The sequence below is a fragment of the Radiomyces spectabilis genome (assembly GCF_025331425.1).
Source record: "Radiomyces spectabilis strain NRRL 2753 chromosome Unknown BYT42scaffold_13, whole genome shotgun sequence".
Classification (NCBI taxonomy): domain Eukaryota; kingdom Fungi; phylum Mucoromycota; class Mucoromycetes; order Mucorales; family Radiomycetaceae; genus Radiomyces; species Radiomyces spectabilis.
The window spans coordinates 323257-338392 of NW_026251938.1; the positions used below are offsets into that span (position 1 = coordinate 323257).

Sequence of the window (15136 nt, forward strand, 5' to 3'; positions counted from 1 at the left end):
TACATAAATAAAATTCCTGTACTTCTAACAAAAATCGCAGTAAACTTTGCGAGTTTCCGCAAAATAAATAAAGACGAGATAGGGAGCAGGAGGCGTGAGCTTAAAGAGCAAAAAATCAAACAGAAAGAAACCAAAAAAGTACGAAAAGATAATGAATGCCGACAGACGCATAGAAATAAACTACTTGGTCATAAATGCGTTCAAGAAATGATCCCATATTGTAATAGCACAAGCCGTATTTAAATATATAGTTAAATCAAGTTCTAGATGGTCGAGATCCTCAACAAATAAAAAGTTGCAAGAGAAAAAAAAAGATCACAGATCACTCGCGGATGCGTTTGTCTTCAATGACATCTACTATTTCTTTCTGCGATAGGGTTTCATATTCAATCAATGCCGCGGCTAGACGATGTAACTCATCCATGTGCTGTTCAAGTATGTAACGCGAACGATCCTCAGCATTCTATGGTACACAAAGTGAGTATATGGTCTACAAGGAAGAATAACAATACCAATCTTACCACAATCAACGCTTTTATTTCGTTTTCAATCAGCTGCTTAGTTTCGGCACTCAATAGTTGCATGTCTTCATCTTCATAATCGATCGGTCCAATTCGCTCGCTCATACCGTAGTGGCGAACCATTCGTTTGGCAATCTCCGTAGCTTTAACGATATCACTGTGAGCGCCGCTGGTGACATTGTCATCTCCAAAAATTAGTCCTTCTGCGATTCGTCCACCAAGACATATATCCAGCTGGGCCAAAAATTCCTTTCGGGTATATGAATCCTTTTAAAGGTTTCTTATCATTAGCCTCATATACGTTCACCTGCATTATCTTTATTATCATTTACCTTGTCCATTTCGGGCAACTGCACGGTCATGCCCATTGCTCGACCGCGCGGCATAATCGTAGCCTTGTGAAGGGGCATGGCACCAGGAGTGTAATAGGCCACGAGGGCATGCCCTCCTTCATGATAGGCTGTTAAACGTTTACTCTCGTCGGTGATGATCGCTGTTCTTCTTTCTGCTCCCATGATAATCCGATCCTTGGCAAATTCCAGATGAACATTGTCTACCTGCTTTTTGCCTTCACGGCTGGCTTGAATAGCCGCTAAATTCACAAGATTGGCGAGTTCCGCACCGCTAAATCCAGGCGTACCCCTTGCAATCACAGAGATATCCACGTCAGATGCAATCTGCACCGATTTCATATGATGTTTCAGTATCGCCATTCGTCCTCGTACGTCCGGCAATGGAACATTGACCATTCGATCGAATCGTCCAGGCCGAACAAGCGCTTTGTCTAATAACTCTGGAAAATTGGTCGCCGCAATAAAAACGACTCCTTCTGTTTGGGAAAATCCATCCAAATCCACAAGAAGCTGGTTCAGTGTTTGCTTGACATACGTGGAATCTTTGGGATTACGCTTGGAACCAATTGCATCCAACTCGTCTATAAAGACAATGCTTGGCGCTTTCAATCGTGCCGCCGCTACATACAAATAGCAACAATGATAAGAGGCATGTCATCGAAAAAATCTATAGGCTACATACCAAACAATTCTCGTATACGCCGCGCTCCAACGCCGACATACATCTCGTCGAATTCGCTACCACTCATGAAAAAGAAGGGCACACCTGCTTCACCCGCGACTGCTCTAGCCAGCAACGTCTTTCCTGTTCCTGGCGGTCCGGTAAGTAGGACACCTTTGGGAAGTTTGCCTCCGAGTTCAGTGAAACGATGCGGGTTTTTCAGAAACTGCACGAGTTCTTCCAGTTCTTGTTTGGCTTCATCGCATCCTTGGACATCATCAAATTTTATAGCTTGTTGCGTGGAGGGTTCGTACTCCATCTGGGAGGAAGCTGAAGTCTTTAGCAGTCCCGAATTCTCCAGCGCAAGAGACGCAATTGTAAGCATCAAAAACGCATAGGTGAACGTCACTGCGATCCAACGTAAAGCCCGCCATAACAAAAACCCGCGTGCTATCGAAGCAAGGGTTGGTTGTCTGAAAGGCATGGTTCATCCGAGTCTCCTTTTTTACCTTCTTCTACAATAACATGGACCGGTTCAACCTTGTTGCCAGAAAGTCCGATGCGGCCATCGTCATCAAAATGTTCATTAGCTGTACGACCCGATAAAGCACTGGATGGCCGTATGATGGATGTTCCCGCTATGACAAACTAGCTTAGCCACTTTCTCAAGAGGCAGAGTCGTTGTAGTTTTTACCCACTTTCGGCTGACTGCAATTTTCGTACGATATCTGGGAGCACTTTCTGCTGCTGTCCTGTTTCAACAAGGGCAGCGATATATTGCTTGTAACACTCTTCGTCTTGCGCAAATTTTCCACTTTCAAAGCGAGTGATCACCTCTTGCAATTTACGAGCCGCACGTAATCCCTAAAACAAAACATATTTTAAGAAAAGGTCAATAAAAGAGCATCGATAATAAGCAGGTCCCTTTTACCTTGTATAATTCAGCTTGACGTCTTGGATCGGAAGGACGATCGTGAGCTTGCTTTGCTAATTGAGCCAAAGACGCTTGTCCTCTTTGATATTCGCCGCTCAACCATCGCTGCTGACAATATTTCTGCCAGACAATTGCGGGGTTTTCAATCAAAGCTGCTGTTCGCTGGTCTTTCAAAGTTGTGTTGAAGAGGGATGCATATGCGTAATGTAACTGTGCAAAATAGCAGGTATCAATCAGCAACGTAATCAGGCATTGTGAGTCCTCGGCGAACCTTGCGCCCATATTGCAGCATGGAAGGCCTCATTTTGGAAGATATGTATTCTAAAAGGGACGCGAAACAAGTCAAACGCGGGAGAAGAACGTTGCGCGTGGAGGGTGTCCTGCGAGGTGCATAAATTTTGATTGCTCTCGCTTTGAATTTAATTAAAACCCCGCCGTCAAGACCATACCCACGCCATTGATTCACATGCATGTTCTAATGAAGAATGACTTTCTTACGTCCAGCAATAACAAGATAGTTTAAGAACTGTGCCAAAAACATGATACGTGTGTAGTTGACAATGCCCGCAGTGCCAGATTTACATATATAAAAGCTTGGAGAACACGTCATTTCACTTTCAAATGCTTCAATCGTTTGCTGAAAATATGATTTTATGCTTTCTATTATAGTGTATTAACAATGTACAAATGTGTTTAACGATCTCGACGTTCTCGATGATCCCGTGGTCTATATTCAACTTCTTCGTCCGACAAAAACTCGGCTTCGTTTTCAACTTGCGACAGATAGGCGTCTGTGCTTTCCTGCTTTATCCACATTTCTTGATACAGACCATCCGGCTTTTGAAGCAATTCTTCATGAGTGCCGGACTCGGCAATCTGACCCGATCGCAGAACAAAGATGGTGTCTAAGAAATAGCAGAATATTAGCAGATGGCCAAGAAAAACAAGCGACAACAGTTTGACTTACCAGCATCCGCAATGGTTCGTAATCGGTGAGCAATATGCAAGCTGGTCATCTGTGTATCACGCAAGATGGAACGGAAATTAGCAAGTAATGATTGTTCGGTATGTGTATCAAGGGCAGAAGTAGCTTCATCGAGGAATAGAATACGCGGTTTCTTCAGGATTGTGCGAGCCAAAGAGATACGCTGCTTTTCACCGCCTAGTCAGACGAAGACCCGGTCAGTACGCCTTTGTTCCATTTGACATTTCGTTCAAAATAATACCTGACAGCATCAATCCACGCTCTCCTACTTTTGTTTCGTATTTATCGGGTAGGGACATGACTACATCGTGAATGCGAGCACGTTTGGCTGCTTCAAAGACCTCTTCACGAGAAGCGTCGATGCGACCGTAATGCACGTTGTAATAAATAGTATTGTTGAACAAGCTAGTATCTTGCGGCACCACACCAATAGCACGGCGAAGACTGTCGAGGGTGACGTGCTTGATGTTCTGACCGTCGATATAAATATTACCAGACTGCGGCTCATAGAATCGGAAAAGCAAGCGCAAAATGGTGGATTTTCTATAGCACTGTGTAAGTTTACAGTAAATCATGCAATAATATCTCGAAACTTACCCGCAACCGCTAGGGCCTACAAATGCCGCCTTTTTACCAGGTGCGATAGTGAAGCTGGCACCGTTGAGAATAGGGCGTTGTGGATGATAGCCAAAAACCACATTCTCGAAACGAATTTCTCCCCCTTTGAAAACGAATTCTTTAGCATCGGGTGCATCTTCCACGAGAGGCTTCTGATTTTCCAAATTGAACAAGGTATCCATATCAATCAGAGATTGACGAAGTTCTCTATACACCGAACCCAAGAAATTCAGAGGCATTGAAAGCTGAAACACCAGCTGATTCACCATGACAACATCACCGACAGTCATGGTGCCTGAAATAAGTCAGCCAGTATCCTTTGAACCATGATTGATTATTTTCACGTACCTTTCATAACACCATTCGCAGACAGCAACATCATAATAGTAAGCGAGGTACTGAAAATGGCGTTTTGACCGGCGTTCAATAACGCGAGACTAGACGCAACTTTCAGAGACGCTTTTTCGTAGTCTTGCAACGGCTTATCGTATTGCTGAGCTTCGAATTTCTCATTGTTAAAATACTAAGGATCCAAAAAAAAAAGGTTATTCAACTGTTGGAGCAACTGCATCAGTGTATCAACCACTTACCTTCACGGCTTCAAAGTTGATCAAGGAATCCACAGCTTTGGACGCTGCTACGTTATCAGCTGCGTTGGCTTGCTTTCGAAATTGCGTTCTGCTCATTTTTGGTAAGTATATCACGCCGATATCCCTTTTATAACTTTTTTTACCTCCAAGCGGTTGTCATAACCGTGAACGCTGTATAGGTGACGATGGTACCAAGCGTGACAAGAGCGTACGATGTTCCAAATTTCCATGACTATCACATATATAGATCACTTAGTTCGCTTCCACGTACCATTGCTACGCAACTCAACTTACCAAAATACCGCAAACCATCGAAATTTCAAGAGCCGTGGGTAATACATGAAACACCATGGAGCTTACCATGAAACTGATGCCTCTATTTACAATTGATAACACCATGTTAAGCGACCATCACACAAACGCCTTATCCATTGCCCGAAGCGTACTTTGTACCACGATCAATGGCGCGATTCAGACCTCCCGTTTGACGACTAAGATGGAATCCGAGATCCAAGCGATGTAAATGAGAAAATACGTTTAAAGCGACTCTACGGATGGCCTTTTGAGCCACAGCAGCAAATACAGCATTGCGAAGTTCTTGGAAGGCACTAGCACCCAGTCGGGCCAAGCCATCTATAGAAATACCTTTTAGAAACATGGTTTTCGCCCATCAATTTCCTAGTGCGTATTACATCCAATAACGGCAGCACCACATACAGTCCACATGGTCATATCTTCAGGTAGACTAACATTGAGAGAATCGATGACATTCTTGAAAAAGAACGGGACTTGAACGTTGAGTAGCTAAAAGAAAGATCAATATCATGCCAGACAGTAATACAAGCTTCTTCAAACCTTTCCGCCGATCAATAATCCCAAAGCGATAACGACGCGAGATTTCACCCCGACGTCATTCTTTGGCCAGATATATTTCATCAACTGTCGAATGATTGCCCAATCAGTCGCATTACGTTCTTTGTTAGTTTCGGTAGCAGTATGTTGTAAGAGGTCTTTATTCGGCGGTTTCGAAGCACTCGGTTTGGCAGGTGATGATTTTGCTTGATGTGCAAAGACACGCCGAGCCTGAAGAAACGGGCTATTAAAAGCAAGCTGAGGCCGAGGAGGACGTGCAGAAGACTGGTGAAATGAGCGTAGCACAGTAGGTCGAACTATTGACGGTCTGATAATCGGCGCTACGTTCCATACTCCAAATATAGGAGGCTTAGTCGCCCTAAAACACAAAGTGTAACTTCTCGGCAACATGCAGGGAACCCGTCAGTTTTTGAGAGAAGACCAAACCCTTTTTTTTTTGTAGGGGGACCAGCAGGTCTTTTAATTTTATTTGAACGATCGGAGAATCAAATAGTACGGGAATTTCAAACTAGGAAGCGAGTGAAATTTTCTTGCGCGATTAACTAATGTATGGGCCTACAAATGCCAATTGGGGAGCAGAAAGAGTCCTGGTGGAAGGGAGCTGCGTCGAAAATAAAGCCTCAGTGGGCCAACCAGAGGTCATGCAAATAAAAGCAATGACAATATAAGAAGAAAACTGCAGAAGGGTGCGAGGGAAGGGGTGACAAGTGGGGTAGGACATCACAGTGATAAAATCTGGATAAAAAGGACTTGAGAGGCTTGACTAAAGGGATGATGCAGAGGCAAAATTTGATGTGATGGTGGCGCCGCATCATTGGCTAAAAATATCAGGAGAGGGATCATTGGAGACAATGCTCTCGAGGGAAAACCGAAGGACAAACATGGCAGAAGGCCAGTAGGAAGAAGGATCACAAGGGCAGTAATCCATAGCTTTGCAGAGCAGAGTCCAGATCGAGGGTCGAAATGGGAGTGAGGACGGATGTAATGAGAGGAAAGCAAGCGTTTTTGGTGAATATACCTAGTCGAATGAGATTCTGCGCAACCAAATAGTTATTGTTGGCTTCTATCGAAGATTTATCTCGCTGAAGCCTCGGCCAATGCCCCAAGTGATGCCATGCAATCCAGAGACATACGCATCTGGCCTGCTCCTGCTAATGAATATAACAGTGGTTGCTTTTGATTCTTGATTTATTGTGGCAGTCCAACGAAATAGTGTATCCTGCAGGATGTCATCAAATAAAGGTGCCAATGCCGGCTCCAAATACTGGGTGATGAGCTTTTGCTCCATTATTGTATCGCTAATACAGTATTTAGATGCTTTTGTATGATCATAGTGAACGACTTCACAATTCGATACTCCTTCCTTGAAGTTTGACCTTTTAACTGCATGATCTTGATAGTCGCTTCATCTCGGTCGATTTTGTTGTTAAGCACTCCTACATAGTGATAATAAGAACAATCTTGCAATATCAATGGTCTATTCTTTATGGAAGATTTGTATCATACTTACATCAATCAATGAAAACACTCTGCTCATATGGTCCAAGTTTATGGTATGTGTGCAAATGTCAAATTTCTTGGCCAAATCCTTTACAACCTTTTCAAGTACAGTGTCATAGATATATTGCACAAAATTGTCGTGAAAGCGTTTAGGCTTGACCAAAAAGATGGATGATAATAATAGTAATACATATTGTACATGTGATTCCATTTTTAGGCATTCGCCTTGAAGTATTCTCTTGTGCATAGAAACTTGGAAGTTGTAAAAGACTTTGGATATGTCAAATTCATCAATCATGAAATGATCGTCCGCCTTTGGTTCGTAGATATCAAGATTCATGCTTTTTGGACTAGTGGCCTAAGTTCGGCATTGTTTCTGCCGTCATTATGATTTGTGCTGCTAGTGGACGGTTTGGGCATAGTGGAAACTGCTTGAGGTAACGTTTGATACTGCAAGAACAATAGTGATTGTCTACACATATAGTGTGATATAAGAGAATTTAGAACCAAAAAAAAAAAAAAAAAAAAAAAAAAAAAACCAATGAGAATCCTTTGAGACTGTTGGATGATTTTATTTGTATTAATGTGATCTGCCTATTTATACTTTAGTCTCGAGTCGGAATTAATAATTGTCAGTGAGCAGTCCTCGGTTATATGGTGTATTAGGAAGGATCCACATGCTGTGATGTGACAGCTTTACCCGTATGAATTGATCTCAGCGATAGATCCAAGTTATGGATGAAGAGGCTGAATCGGGAGAAGCTACCTCAGAATGGGAACACGTCTAGATCCCGATCTTCCCTGTTTGGGAACACCAGTCTAGGATGGATAATACGACAAATAGTGGATATACCATAATTGTGTCGTAAAGTATAATGGAGGTTTAAATGGAAGAAGAGGTAAGTGATATGATAAAAAAAAGAAAGAATTGGACGCTCTATTGTGTTAGATAGTTGGTCAGTCACGCAGAAACAATTGACGATTTTGTATCAGGATTTTCCACTATGCGACCAATCCAAAAGTGGTTGGGTCGCCCTTACTAGATTTTATTATTTCAAAAAACGCATACATGAAGGTTTGTATTGGACGCTTGAAAACTACTGTTAACGAGGTGAGCTCACCTGCAGTTGCTCCTCCAGGCTCACAAATGCGACAGTGACTATCCTTGATTTACTACATTCAAACTGCCTGAAATGTAACCTCATCTTAGCGAATATTCTCTTTGACATCGTCATAAGACCAGTTCTTCTCCAGAGGCTTATGGACAGCCTCTTGTACAGTATAAACAATCGAAAAGCTATGAAGGACAAGATCTTCATCGATTCAGATCTATACTCACTAGATTTAATATTTAGTTCAATATCACAGATTTCAAGCTGTCATTCTCATTATCAATACAAAATACCTAATTGTTCTGTGTCCAATAAACTTACTTCCGTTATTATATTAGTCCGATCTGGAAAGACTTGTTCAAAGGTCAGGCTGAATATGATGGTCGAAGGAATCGGATCCTCTGCTTGCATTAACGCCACTGTGTGATCCAAAGCCACTTTCCTATGATATTCTGCTGTCACGAAAAAGTCGAGTTTTAAGACTCAAGAAATTCCCGAAAGCTTGCTCATCAATGTTACCTACAAGTCCAATACAGAAACAGACATTCGTGAACATACATCGTTAGCACTAGCAACATTAGAGATCGCCAGGATGCTTATATTAGGGAAGAAAAAGGAGCATTGTATGGATGGGTATTCACAGCTAATTGACTTCTTTCATCACGAGAGAGAATACACGATTATCCAGGTTTTAGAGCTGGATCCGGAACCGCAAAGCGGAAACCACCGATGTATCATAATCGGATCCGACAGTGACAGTATTACTCTGGAGCATTGATTATCATTTTTTTTTTTTCTTTACAAAAAGTTATTTTATGACGTTAATCGAGAGGTTATAGATAAATTTTAGTGGGCAAGCACTTACAAATTATATGAAAACAAATTTCGTGATAAAAGTGTGCTGGAAATAAAGCTGAAGTATGACAGGACGAGCGGATGAAGGAAGAGCGAAAAAAGGTATAAACAACATGCTTTGCTGCTCACCATAAGTGGCAATAGCAAAGTTGTACGTTGCTACAATAATTCATCTTTGCGACTATGGCCGCTGATTCTGCTGCCCTGATTTTCCCCATACGCCTTTTCCTGCGGCTGTGTTTGGTTTTTTCACCTGCCGCCGTACCATTTTCTATTAGCCGATTCATCATTTTCCATTGATCAGTCAACCAAGAAATAAATAGCCTCATATTTTCAATCCGAAATAAAAAACAATTATTATGATTTTTTTTGGCACTCTATCATTGGGCAACCATGGTCATGTGTCATGACAACTTCTTTTATACTTGGTGGCCATGTATGCAAGCAACAAGATTTTGCTGGCAAACAGGCTGTTCGAAATCAAAAATCTTCGCAGAATCCAGAAATAATATTATTGATTCCCGACCTGGTAGGAGAAAGATGATGTTTTGAGATGGGGTAAAATATCAAGAAGTCAGCGAGACTGAAAAGATGACTTTTATTTTTTATTACCAGAAATCAAAAACATGAGTCATTAATCAACTTGGGCAGTCGTTACCCATTTGGCATATGTGGTGTTAGGGACATCGATAACTGAGCCAGGAAAATGACTACCTGACGGTGCTGCCTTGATCAACTTCCTTTGGAGATTTGGCTAGTCTGGTGTATTATGTCGGTGGCCAAACGGAATACCCGATTGCCCATACATAAGCCAATAAATCATTTGTTTTTGGGTATTATTTTATTTTATTTTTTATTCAGCTTTCATTGATCCGACCATGGCATAAAGTACTTGTGACCGATTCTGATTACTTCGCCACTGGCCAATCACAATCAAAATTTTAAATTCATGTGATTTTTTTCCCGGATAGTCAATCACTTTCTTAGAAAGGTGCTTCAAAAGCCACACGGCAGCAATGATAATCAGCTATTATAATACCAAGTTCAGAGCAACTACAAACAGCTTATTTGGGTGTCTGTAAGATCAGAACTGGCATATGAATGGGGTGATCAACAATGTTGAGGCTCTTGAAGTGACATTCCGAATTTGGCAATGTTTGAAAGTCACGGATAATATTTGCTGGTTTCCGCATCTATGTTGTTTCAACGTTCTGCACCCTTCAAATTCTCCATGTCGCATACATTGTAAGCTTGTCTCCACATTAGCGGGAAAGACAGTAAAACTTACCGTGGTTTTGGCTGTGTGAAAATAGACAACTCGAAATCCCTTTTGAATCCGATCGTTTGGCCAACGTTGCCATGCGTGTCCTTAGTGTGGATAAGGAACTGAAAACCGACCAAGTGAAACGCACTTTATCAACAAACGAAGAAATGCTTATTGCGTAAGTTACAGACGGAGCGTGATAATCACAAGGAGAACACTACTCACTGAAGACCTGAAAACAGTCATTTTGATTGCGTTTCCACAAAGATGTTACGCGTATCAGTGAATTCATTTTTAGAGATGCTCACTATGGTGACTCGTACAGTGGATCAATTTGACCCTTAGCCACACTTTTTTCCTTGCATTTTAAACGTAATATCCGCCCATTTCATCCGTGCAAAATCAGATCCCTGCAGTTGTTTACCAGTGAAATATGTCATGAACAAAGAAAAAAAGCATTTGCATGTCCGACACCCTTACGTGTACGCCAAAAAAAAAAAAAAGGTTGCTTTTTTTGCATCTTTTTTTTCACAGTTAGAACTTTCTTTTCGTCTTTTTCCGTTTGGCATGCCGAGTATCACTTCAATGACTCCCAACTTGTCGGGTCGAGGCGACCTTGATGTGACGGACAGCTTTATTAGACTAGAGCAATTTTTAGAACAGAACGCGGCTGCGCACAAGTTTACGGTTGACGATGACAACCACGGCATGGGACTCATTTGCGCGCATATAGACGATGGTCGAAGAGCGACCAATGTCCGCTTGAATCGCTTTCAGATTCGTGATTTCATGGTCCACAATGGCTTCCAGTGTTCTCCTACGGAAGGCTTGACGGCGATCCAGTGTACTCGACAATGAGTTTTGGGGAAACTCAAAGGTCGCAGCGTATCCGGCGACAATCCAGGCATTTTGTGATGCTTCATGCATATCCGAAATAAATGAAACACAATGTTTTATTTGAGACAACAGCTGGTTGTTTCCTGACATTCTGGATACATTGTTCGGCAATGGAAAAACGGTGATGCAGCATGACACGCGGGGATATGAAAATTTCAGCCAACCTGCGAGATGTCGGAAAAGATCTTCCGCGAAACAAGCAGTTGGAACACAGTGGGTTACTGCTTCAGGTGCATCGCACGAGTTACTTGTTCCTCAGTTGATGCGGGTTATGATGATGGAAGCAACCTGAGAAAAGGATGGCCGTACGCACCACTCATTTTCTTAAATTACGATCATTCATATAGATTGCAAGTGGAGGTTATGTATCTGGAGCTGTCAAAAAGGACCTTTTGGCTGTTGCTTTGTTCACCTTAAATAATACGTCCACCTACCGCGATGTTGGAGTGCAAAAACACCCTATGTGAAATCAACTGCAGTTCAACTTTATTCGATTTTTGACATATGCGTTTGAAGTGTCTGTAATAGTAAGCATTGATGACCGCATTCCGTTTTGTTTCGTCCCACAGTGCTTGAGAATGAGCCACCATCATTCATGATTGGCGAGGGAAATGAAGATTTCAATGCACGACGGCCCTATGAATCGAAAATCACTGGCGGCTGGAATACACTGTGCTGTTGGTTCTGCGGATTTTCCACATACGGAACGGTGTGACAAAAAGCTTCTCTACGAGTGTAAGAGGACGGCTTACAGTGACAAGTGAACTCAAAATTGCTCAAATATCTTGCGAGTCATGTCATACCATTTCGGAAATGAAAAAATTGACATTTAGACACAAAAGCTGATCGCATGAAGCAGTAGTCCCATTACACAACTTCCATATATGGTAGCTGAACCACTTAGCTGCCTAGTAATCGTGATGGACATTGTGCTGTAGAGTGGATATGATCATTCGTCTCTTTCTTGAATATATTTTTTATTTTGTGGATTACTGTTGAAGCTAGTAATTTATTACAAGGCCACGAACACCGGGAAGAGAATGATGAGTTGACACTGTTTTCAAATGAATTTGAGGGCGAATACTAAACCTTAGGAAGAAAAACAATGAAGATAATAAGGTATATTCTATAGCTTGAAAAGAAAAAAAGTGAAATGAAGGGCTGAAAAAGGTCAAAGGGGGGGAAAAACAGATCCGGAACAGATTCAGGAATGAATGTCAAAGAGTTATTTACAGGAGATAAGCGGGTCGTGTGCGGATCCATATAGGTGCAGTTCAAAGTGATTGATATCAACTGGCCATTGAGAGTTTCGTATTGAGGGCTTGAACCAAATTCTGAATATCTTCATCTTCGTTCCTTATCTCATATTCATCCTCCTGTATATAAGATACTAAACGGGACATGGATTGGCCAAGACCATGGGTCATTTCCGTACCTAAAAAAACGGGAGAATAAGCATATTGTTTGTTTGCTTCGAGAGATGCTTGGTCCCGGTGATCTTACCACATTCCGCAATGCTGACCATTCCGTAAGCCATCAATGCCCACAGTAGGTGCATTACGTTTTTCGCCACCCCGCGGTTAAAACCCATCCCTACACCGACCCCTCGTCCTTCTTCCTCCAATCGATCAGCGCCCCAGCGGATCAATGCTAATGTGTCTGATTTGCTGATGAATACATCATCTCTGTCGGTTTCCAAGGATTGATGTTTCCGTCGTGCTATACTGTGGGTGATGGCGTTTGTGTAGACTACGATTCTCGTCATAAGTTCCAGGCTCGTCAATAAAAGCTCGGAATACAATGTGTTGCAAATGATCATTGTGTATTGGTGAAAAATAGAAGGCGACATCGGAACAGGCGTCAGAAATTCCGTCAAGTGATCATGTTCGATAATCGTCTGATAGGTTGTATCAATGGAGCATGACAAGAACGTATTTAGCAAGCTACGTGGTACGAAATATAGCCGTTAGATGATTCGAACCAGACGAAAAAAAAAATTGAGCAATGATAAAATTACACATACCGAGTTGTCTCCAACAGTACACGAGCATCGTTTTCATTCCACAGTACAGATCGACATAGCCGTAATACATCCATATCGTTCAACATCATAGGACCAATTCCACTGTCCCAATGACATGCCATATTCGCCAACGTTCCCATAGCCAATTCTCTTGTACGTGCACGTTGAGTAGTGGTGATAATCTATGGTTGAAAAAAAAAAAAAAGACGTTTGACTATGAACTTCTTTATGTGGGTACATCATTGAGCTGTATGGTCTTACCTTCAAGAGCAGGCGATGGAATTGGCTTGAAGCGACTACCCGAGCATAGTCCATTACTGTACATATATCCCATGCTGCACATAATGTTCGTTCATAAGGTGTGTCGTCGTTCGGATCGCTTCTGGCGGGTCTGCTGTCAATGTTGTTTTGCAAAAGATCGTCGACGAGCCTTCGTAGGATAGGAGCAACGACAGCAGCGTCCTTGTCGTTCACTTCAAATACAATCTCATTCGACGGTAAAGCCATGAACAGAGTAAGAACGGGGAAAAGCTAGGAGAGACACCAATTTTTTGCATGCAAAAATTTCAAATCATCTTGGGGGGAGAGAGGAGAGCGGTCACTAAAAAACGAGGCTGCACACATCGTGTCACTGCTCTCTGACACAAAAAAAAGGGAAATATGAAAAGGGTTTTACTTGTTGTCATCACAACAAAAGATAGTAATCACACGATCAACAACATACTGTTTTACGGTTATTATGATTCTTTGAGTACAGGGTATGCTTAAAGATCAGATCTATGCCTTGTACAGGAAATGGTCCAGACTCTTCTCTTGTTTAATTGCTTGTCAGCGGGTCCAAATCATGTGGCATGTTATGGGTCTCGACCTTTTTTTTTTTTTTTTTTTTTTGCTTGGTTCAGTTCCCCTTGAAAATAACAGTATCGATACTGTATGGGCGAGTTTCACCTTAGGAGATTCGAAAACCAAAAAATTCCGAGAATGGTATAAGGGTGTTACTCTTAAAGGAAAAGGGTAAGCGAACTATCATATTGTAAACTCTTTGAAATCGCGCTTTTTCTCGATTGAATAAAAACATCATCGGTGATCATTGGTATTGCCAAAGTAATTCAGTCTCCGCAAATGATTTTTTTAACGGCACGAAAAACGTTTACAAAAAATCGGAGGATCGCTTATCAATGCGCCAAACGCATGACACTCTAAATGTCTACTGTTCCAATGACAAAAGATGGCTACAGCCTTAAAACATTTGTAAAAACATTCAACATCCATGAGATTTGGCGAGCCTATTATCACATTCATTCGAATAGTCTAGATCTTCGCATGATCGGTCGTGTTATTCCCTAAGCTGTATGCATACCAGCCAGCATGTATGCCATGACGTCTTTCTTTAACTAAACTGGCAATAACAAAGTATTTGTAGTTTGGGCGTTTCTAGAATTTTCCTTTTGCGGTAGCCTACAGTTAGGGCGATTGGCGTCAATTAATCATACATTGGCATGGTGCGCCTAGAAAGACAGACTAGCCAAATTGCTGTAACCTATTTCTGTTGATGCTCAATCTCTGACCATTATTTGTTCCTTGATTTGTTTACTTGGGGAATGTATTGTTCAGATCGCACTATTTGATACTCTGTTCCCTCTTACAATTCTGCTACATTTACTAGTGCTAACGAATTATCATACACGCTCTATGCCAGCTCTATTCCGCCATTGATACCGGAATACCGTACCAAGTTTCTTATGTAACCAGCAGTAAATGCGCCCTTTGTGGCAAATTGAGCTTTGCAATTAGCGACGGAAAAATTGCACTTTTAAAAGAGGATCCGTTTTATTTGCATCCTTGCGATCCGTATTTCCCATTTCAAGTGCCACTAAAATTAACAAATCAAGTTGTACGTGCTACAAAGTACAAAGTTCCAAGTTTTCTCTTACCGGAATTCGCATTTTT

The 15136-nt window shown here is 41.8% G+C and overlaps 7 protein-coding genes across 7 annotated transcripts; 1 reads left to right on the plus strand and 6 right to left on the minus strand.

Moving 5' to 3' along the window:
- Positions 1-17: 17 nt before the first annotated feature.
- BYT42DRAFT_584052 (peptidase family M41-domain-containing protein) lies at positions 18-2836 on the minus strand. Its single transcript, XM_051569850.1, has 8 exons — positions 2741-2836; positions 2467-2679; positions 2234-2399; positions 2045-2173; positions 1557-1985; positions 854-1494; positions 522-788; positions 18-463 (listed from the first exon to the last, which is right to left on the minus strand). Exons 1-8 carry the CDS (start codon positions 2771-2773, stop codon positions 323-325), a joined length of 2019 nt encoding a protein of 672 aa, XP_051419586.1. The 5' UTR covers positions 2774-2836; the 3' UTR covers positions 18-322.
- A 326-nt stretch (positions 2837-3162) lies between these two features.
- On the minus strand, positions 3163-5394 carry BYT42DRAFT_549056 (P-loop containing nucleoside triphosphate hydrolase protein; the record flags this gene model as incomplete). The annotated part of the gene is made up of 10 exons (XM_051566050.1): positions 3163-3374; positions 3437-3631; positions 3696-3997; positions 4052-4367; positions 4421-4595; positions 4663-4750; positions 4806-4894; positions 4957-5038; positions 5109-5295; positions 5355-5394. 10 exons carry the CDS (start codon positions 5392-5394, stop codon positions 3163-3165), a joined length of 1686 nt encoding a protein of 561 aa, XP_051419587.1.
- On the minus strand, positions 5312-5981 carry BYT42DRAFT_106127 (uncharacterized protein). The gene has a single exon (XM_051562076.1). It carries the CDS (start codon positions 5923-5925, stop codon positions 5512-5514), a length of 414 nt encoding a protein of 137 aa, XP_051419588.1. The 5' UTR covers positions 5926-5981; the 3' UTR covers positions 5312-5511.
- A 552-nt stretch (positions 5982-6533) lies between these two features.
- Positions 6534-7543, minus strand: BYT42DRAFT_538620 (uncharacterized protein). The gene is made up of 2 exons (XM_051565516.1): positions 7046-7543; positions 6534-6971 (listed from the first exon to the last, which is right to left on the minus strand). The coding sequence occupies exons 1-2, from the start codon at positions 7373-7375 to the stop codon at positions 6915-6917; spliced, it is 387 nt and encodes a 128-aa protein (XP_051419589.1). The 5' UTR covers positions 7376-7543; the 3' UTR covers positions 6534-6914.
- On the minus strand, positions 6599-6838 carry BYT42DRAFT_503167 (uncharacterized protein; the record flags this gene model as incomplete). The annotated part of the gene is made up of 1 exon (XM_051564882.1): positions 6599-6838. A coding segment is annotated over one exon (240 nt), but the record flags the coding sequence as incomplete, so codon positions are not given.
- Positions 7544-10171: 2628 nt separating the features above from the next.
- BYT42DRAFT_584060 (CTAG/Pcc1 family) lies at positions 10172-10747 on the plus strand. Its single transcript, XM_051569851.1, has 3 exons — positions 10172-10247; positions 10316-10444; positions 10509-10747. Exons 1-3 carry the CDS (start codon positions 10198-10200, stop codon positions 10609-10611), a joined length of 282 nt encoding a protein of 93 aa, XP_051419591.1. The 5' UTR covers positions 10172-10197; the 3' UTR covers positions 10612-10747.
- A 1851-nt stretch (positions 10748-12598) lies between these two features.
- On the minus strand, positions 12599-13308 carry BYT42DRAFT_503341 (uncharacterized protein; the record flags this gene model as incomplete). The annotated part of the gene is made up of 2 exons (XM_051564895.1): positions 12599-13106; positions 13187-13308. The coding sequence occupies 2 exons, from the start codon at positions 13306-13308 to the stop codon at positions 12599-12601; spliced, it is 630 nt and encodes a 209-aa protein (XP_051419592.1).
- Between the last annotated feature and the right edge of the window lie 1828 nt (positions 13309-15136).

Bases quoted from the DNA above. Each gene is read 5' to 3' on its own strand.
- BYT42DRAFT_584052 (XM_051569850.1), bottom strand. From the start codon at position 2,773: ATGAGGCCTTCCATGCTGCAATATGGGCGCAAG. The intron at 2,400-2,466 runs GTAAAAGGGACC...GTTTTGTTTTAG, and splicing joins GTCAAGCTGAATTATACAAG to GGATTACGTGCGGCTCGTAA. The intron at 789-853 runs GTAAATGATAAT...AACCTTTAAAAG, and splicing joins AGTTGCCCGAAATGGACAAG to GATTCATATACCCGAAAGGA.
- BYT42DRAFT_106127 (XM_051562076.1), bottom strand. From the start codon at position 5,925: ATGTTGCCGAGAAGTTACACTTTGTGTTTTAGGGCGACTAAGCCTCCT.
- BYT42DRAFT_538620 (XM_051565516.1), bottom strand. From the start codon at position 7,375: ATGAATCTTGATATCTACGAACCAAAGGCGGACGATCATTTCATGATT. The intron at 6,972-7,045 runs GTAAGTATGATA...ATCACTATGTAG, and splicing joins GAGTGTTTTCATTGATTGAT to GAGTGCTTAACAACAAAATC.
- BYT42DRAFT_584060 (XM_051569851.1), top strand. From the start codon at position 10,198: ATGTTGTTTCAACGTTCTGCACCCTTCAAATTCTCCATGTCGCATACA. The intron at 10,248-10,315 runs GTAAGCTTGTCT...GTGTGAAAATAG, and splicing joins TTCTCCATGTCGCATACATT to ACAACTCGAAATCCCTTTTG. The intron at 10,445-10,508 runs GTAAGTTACAGA...ACCTGAAAACAG, and splicing joins AACGAAGAAATGCTTATTGC to TCATTTTGATTGCGTTTCCA.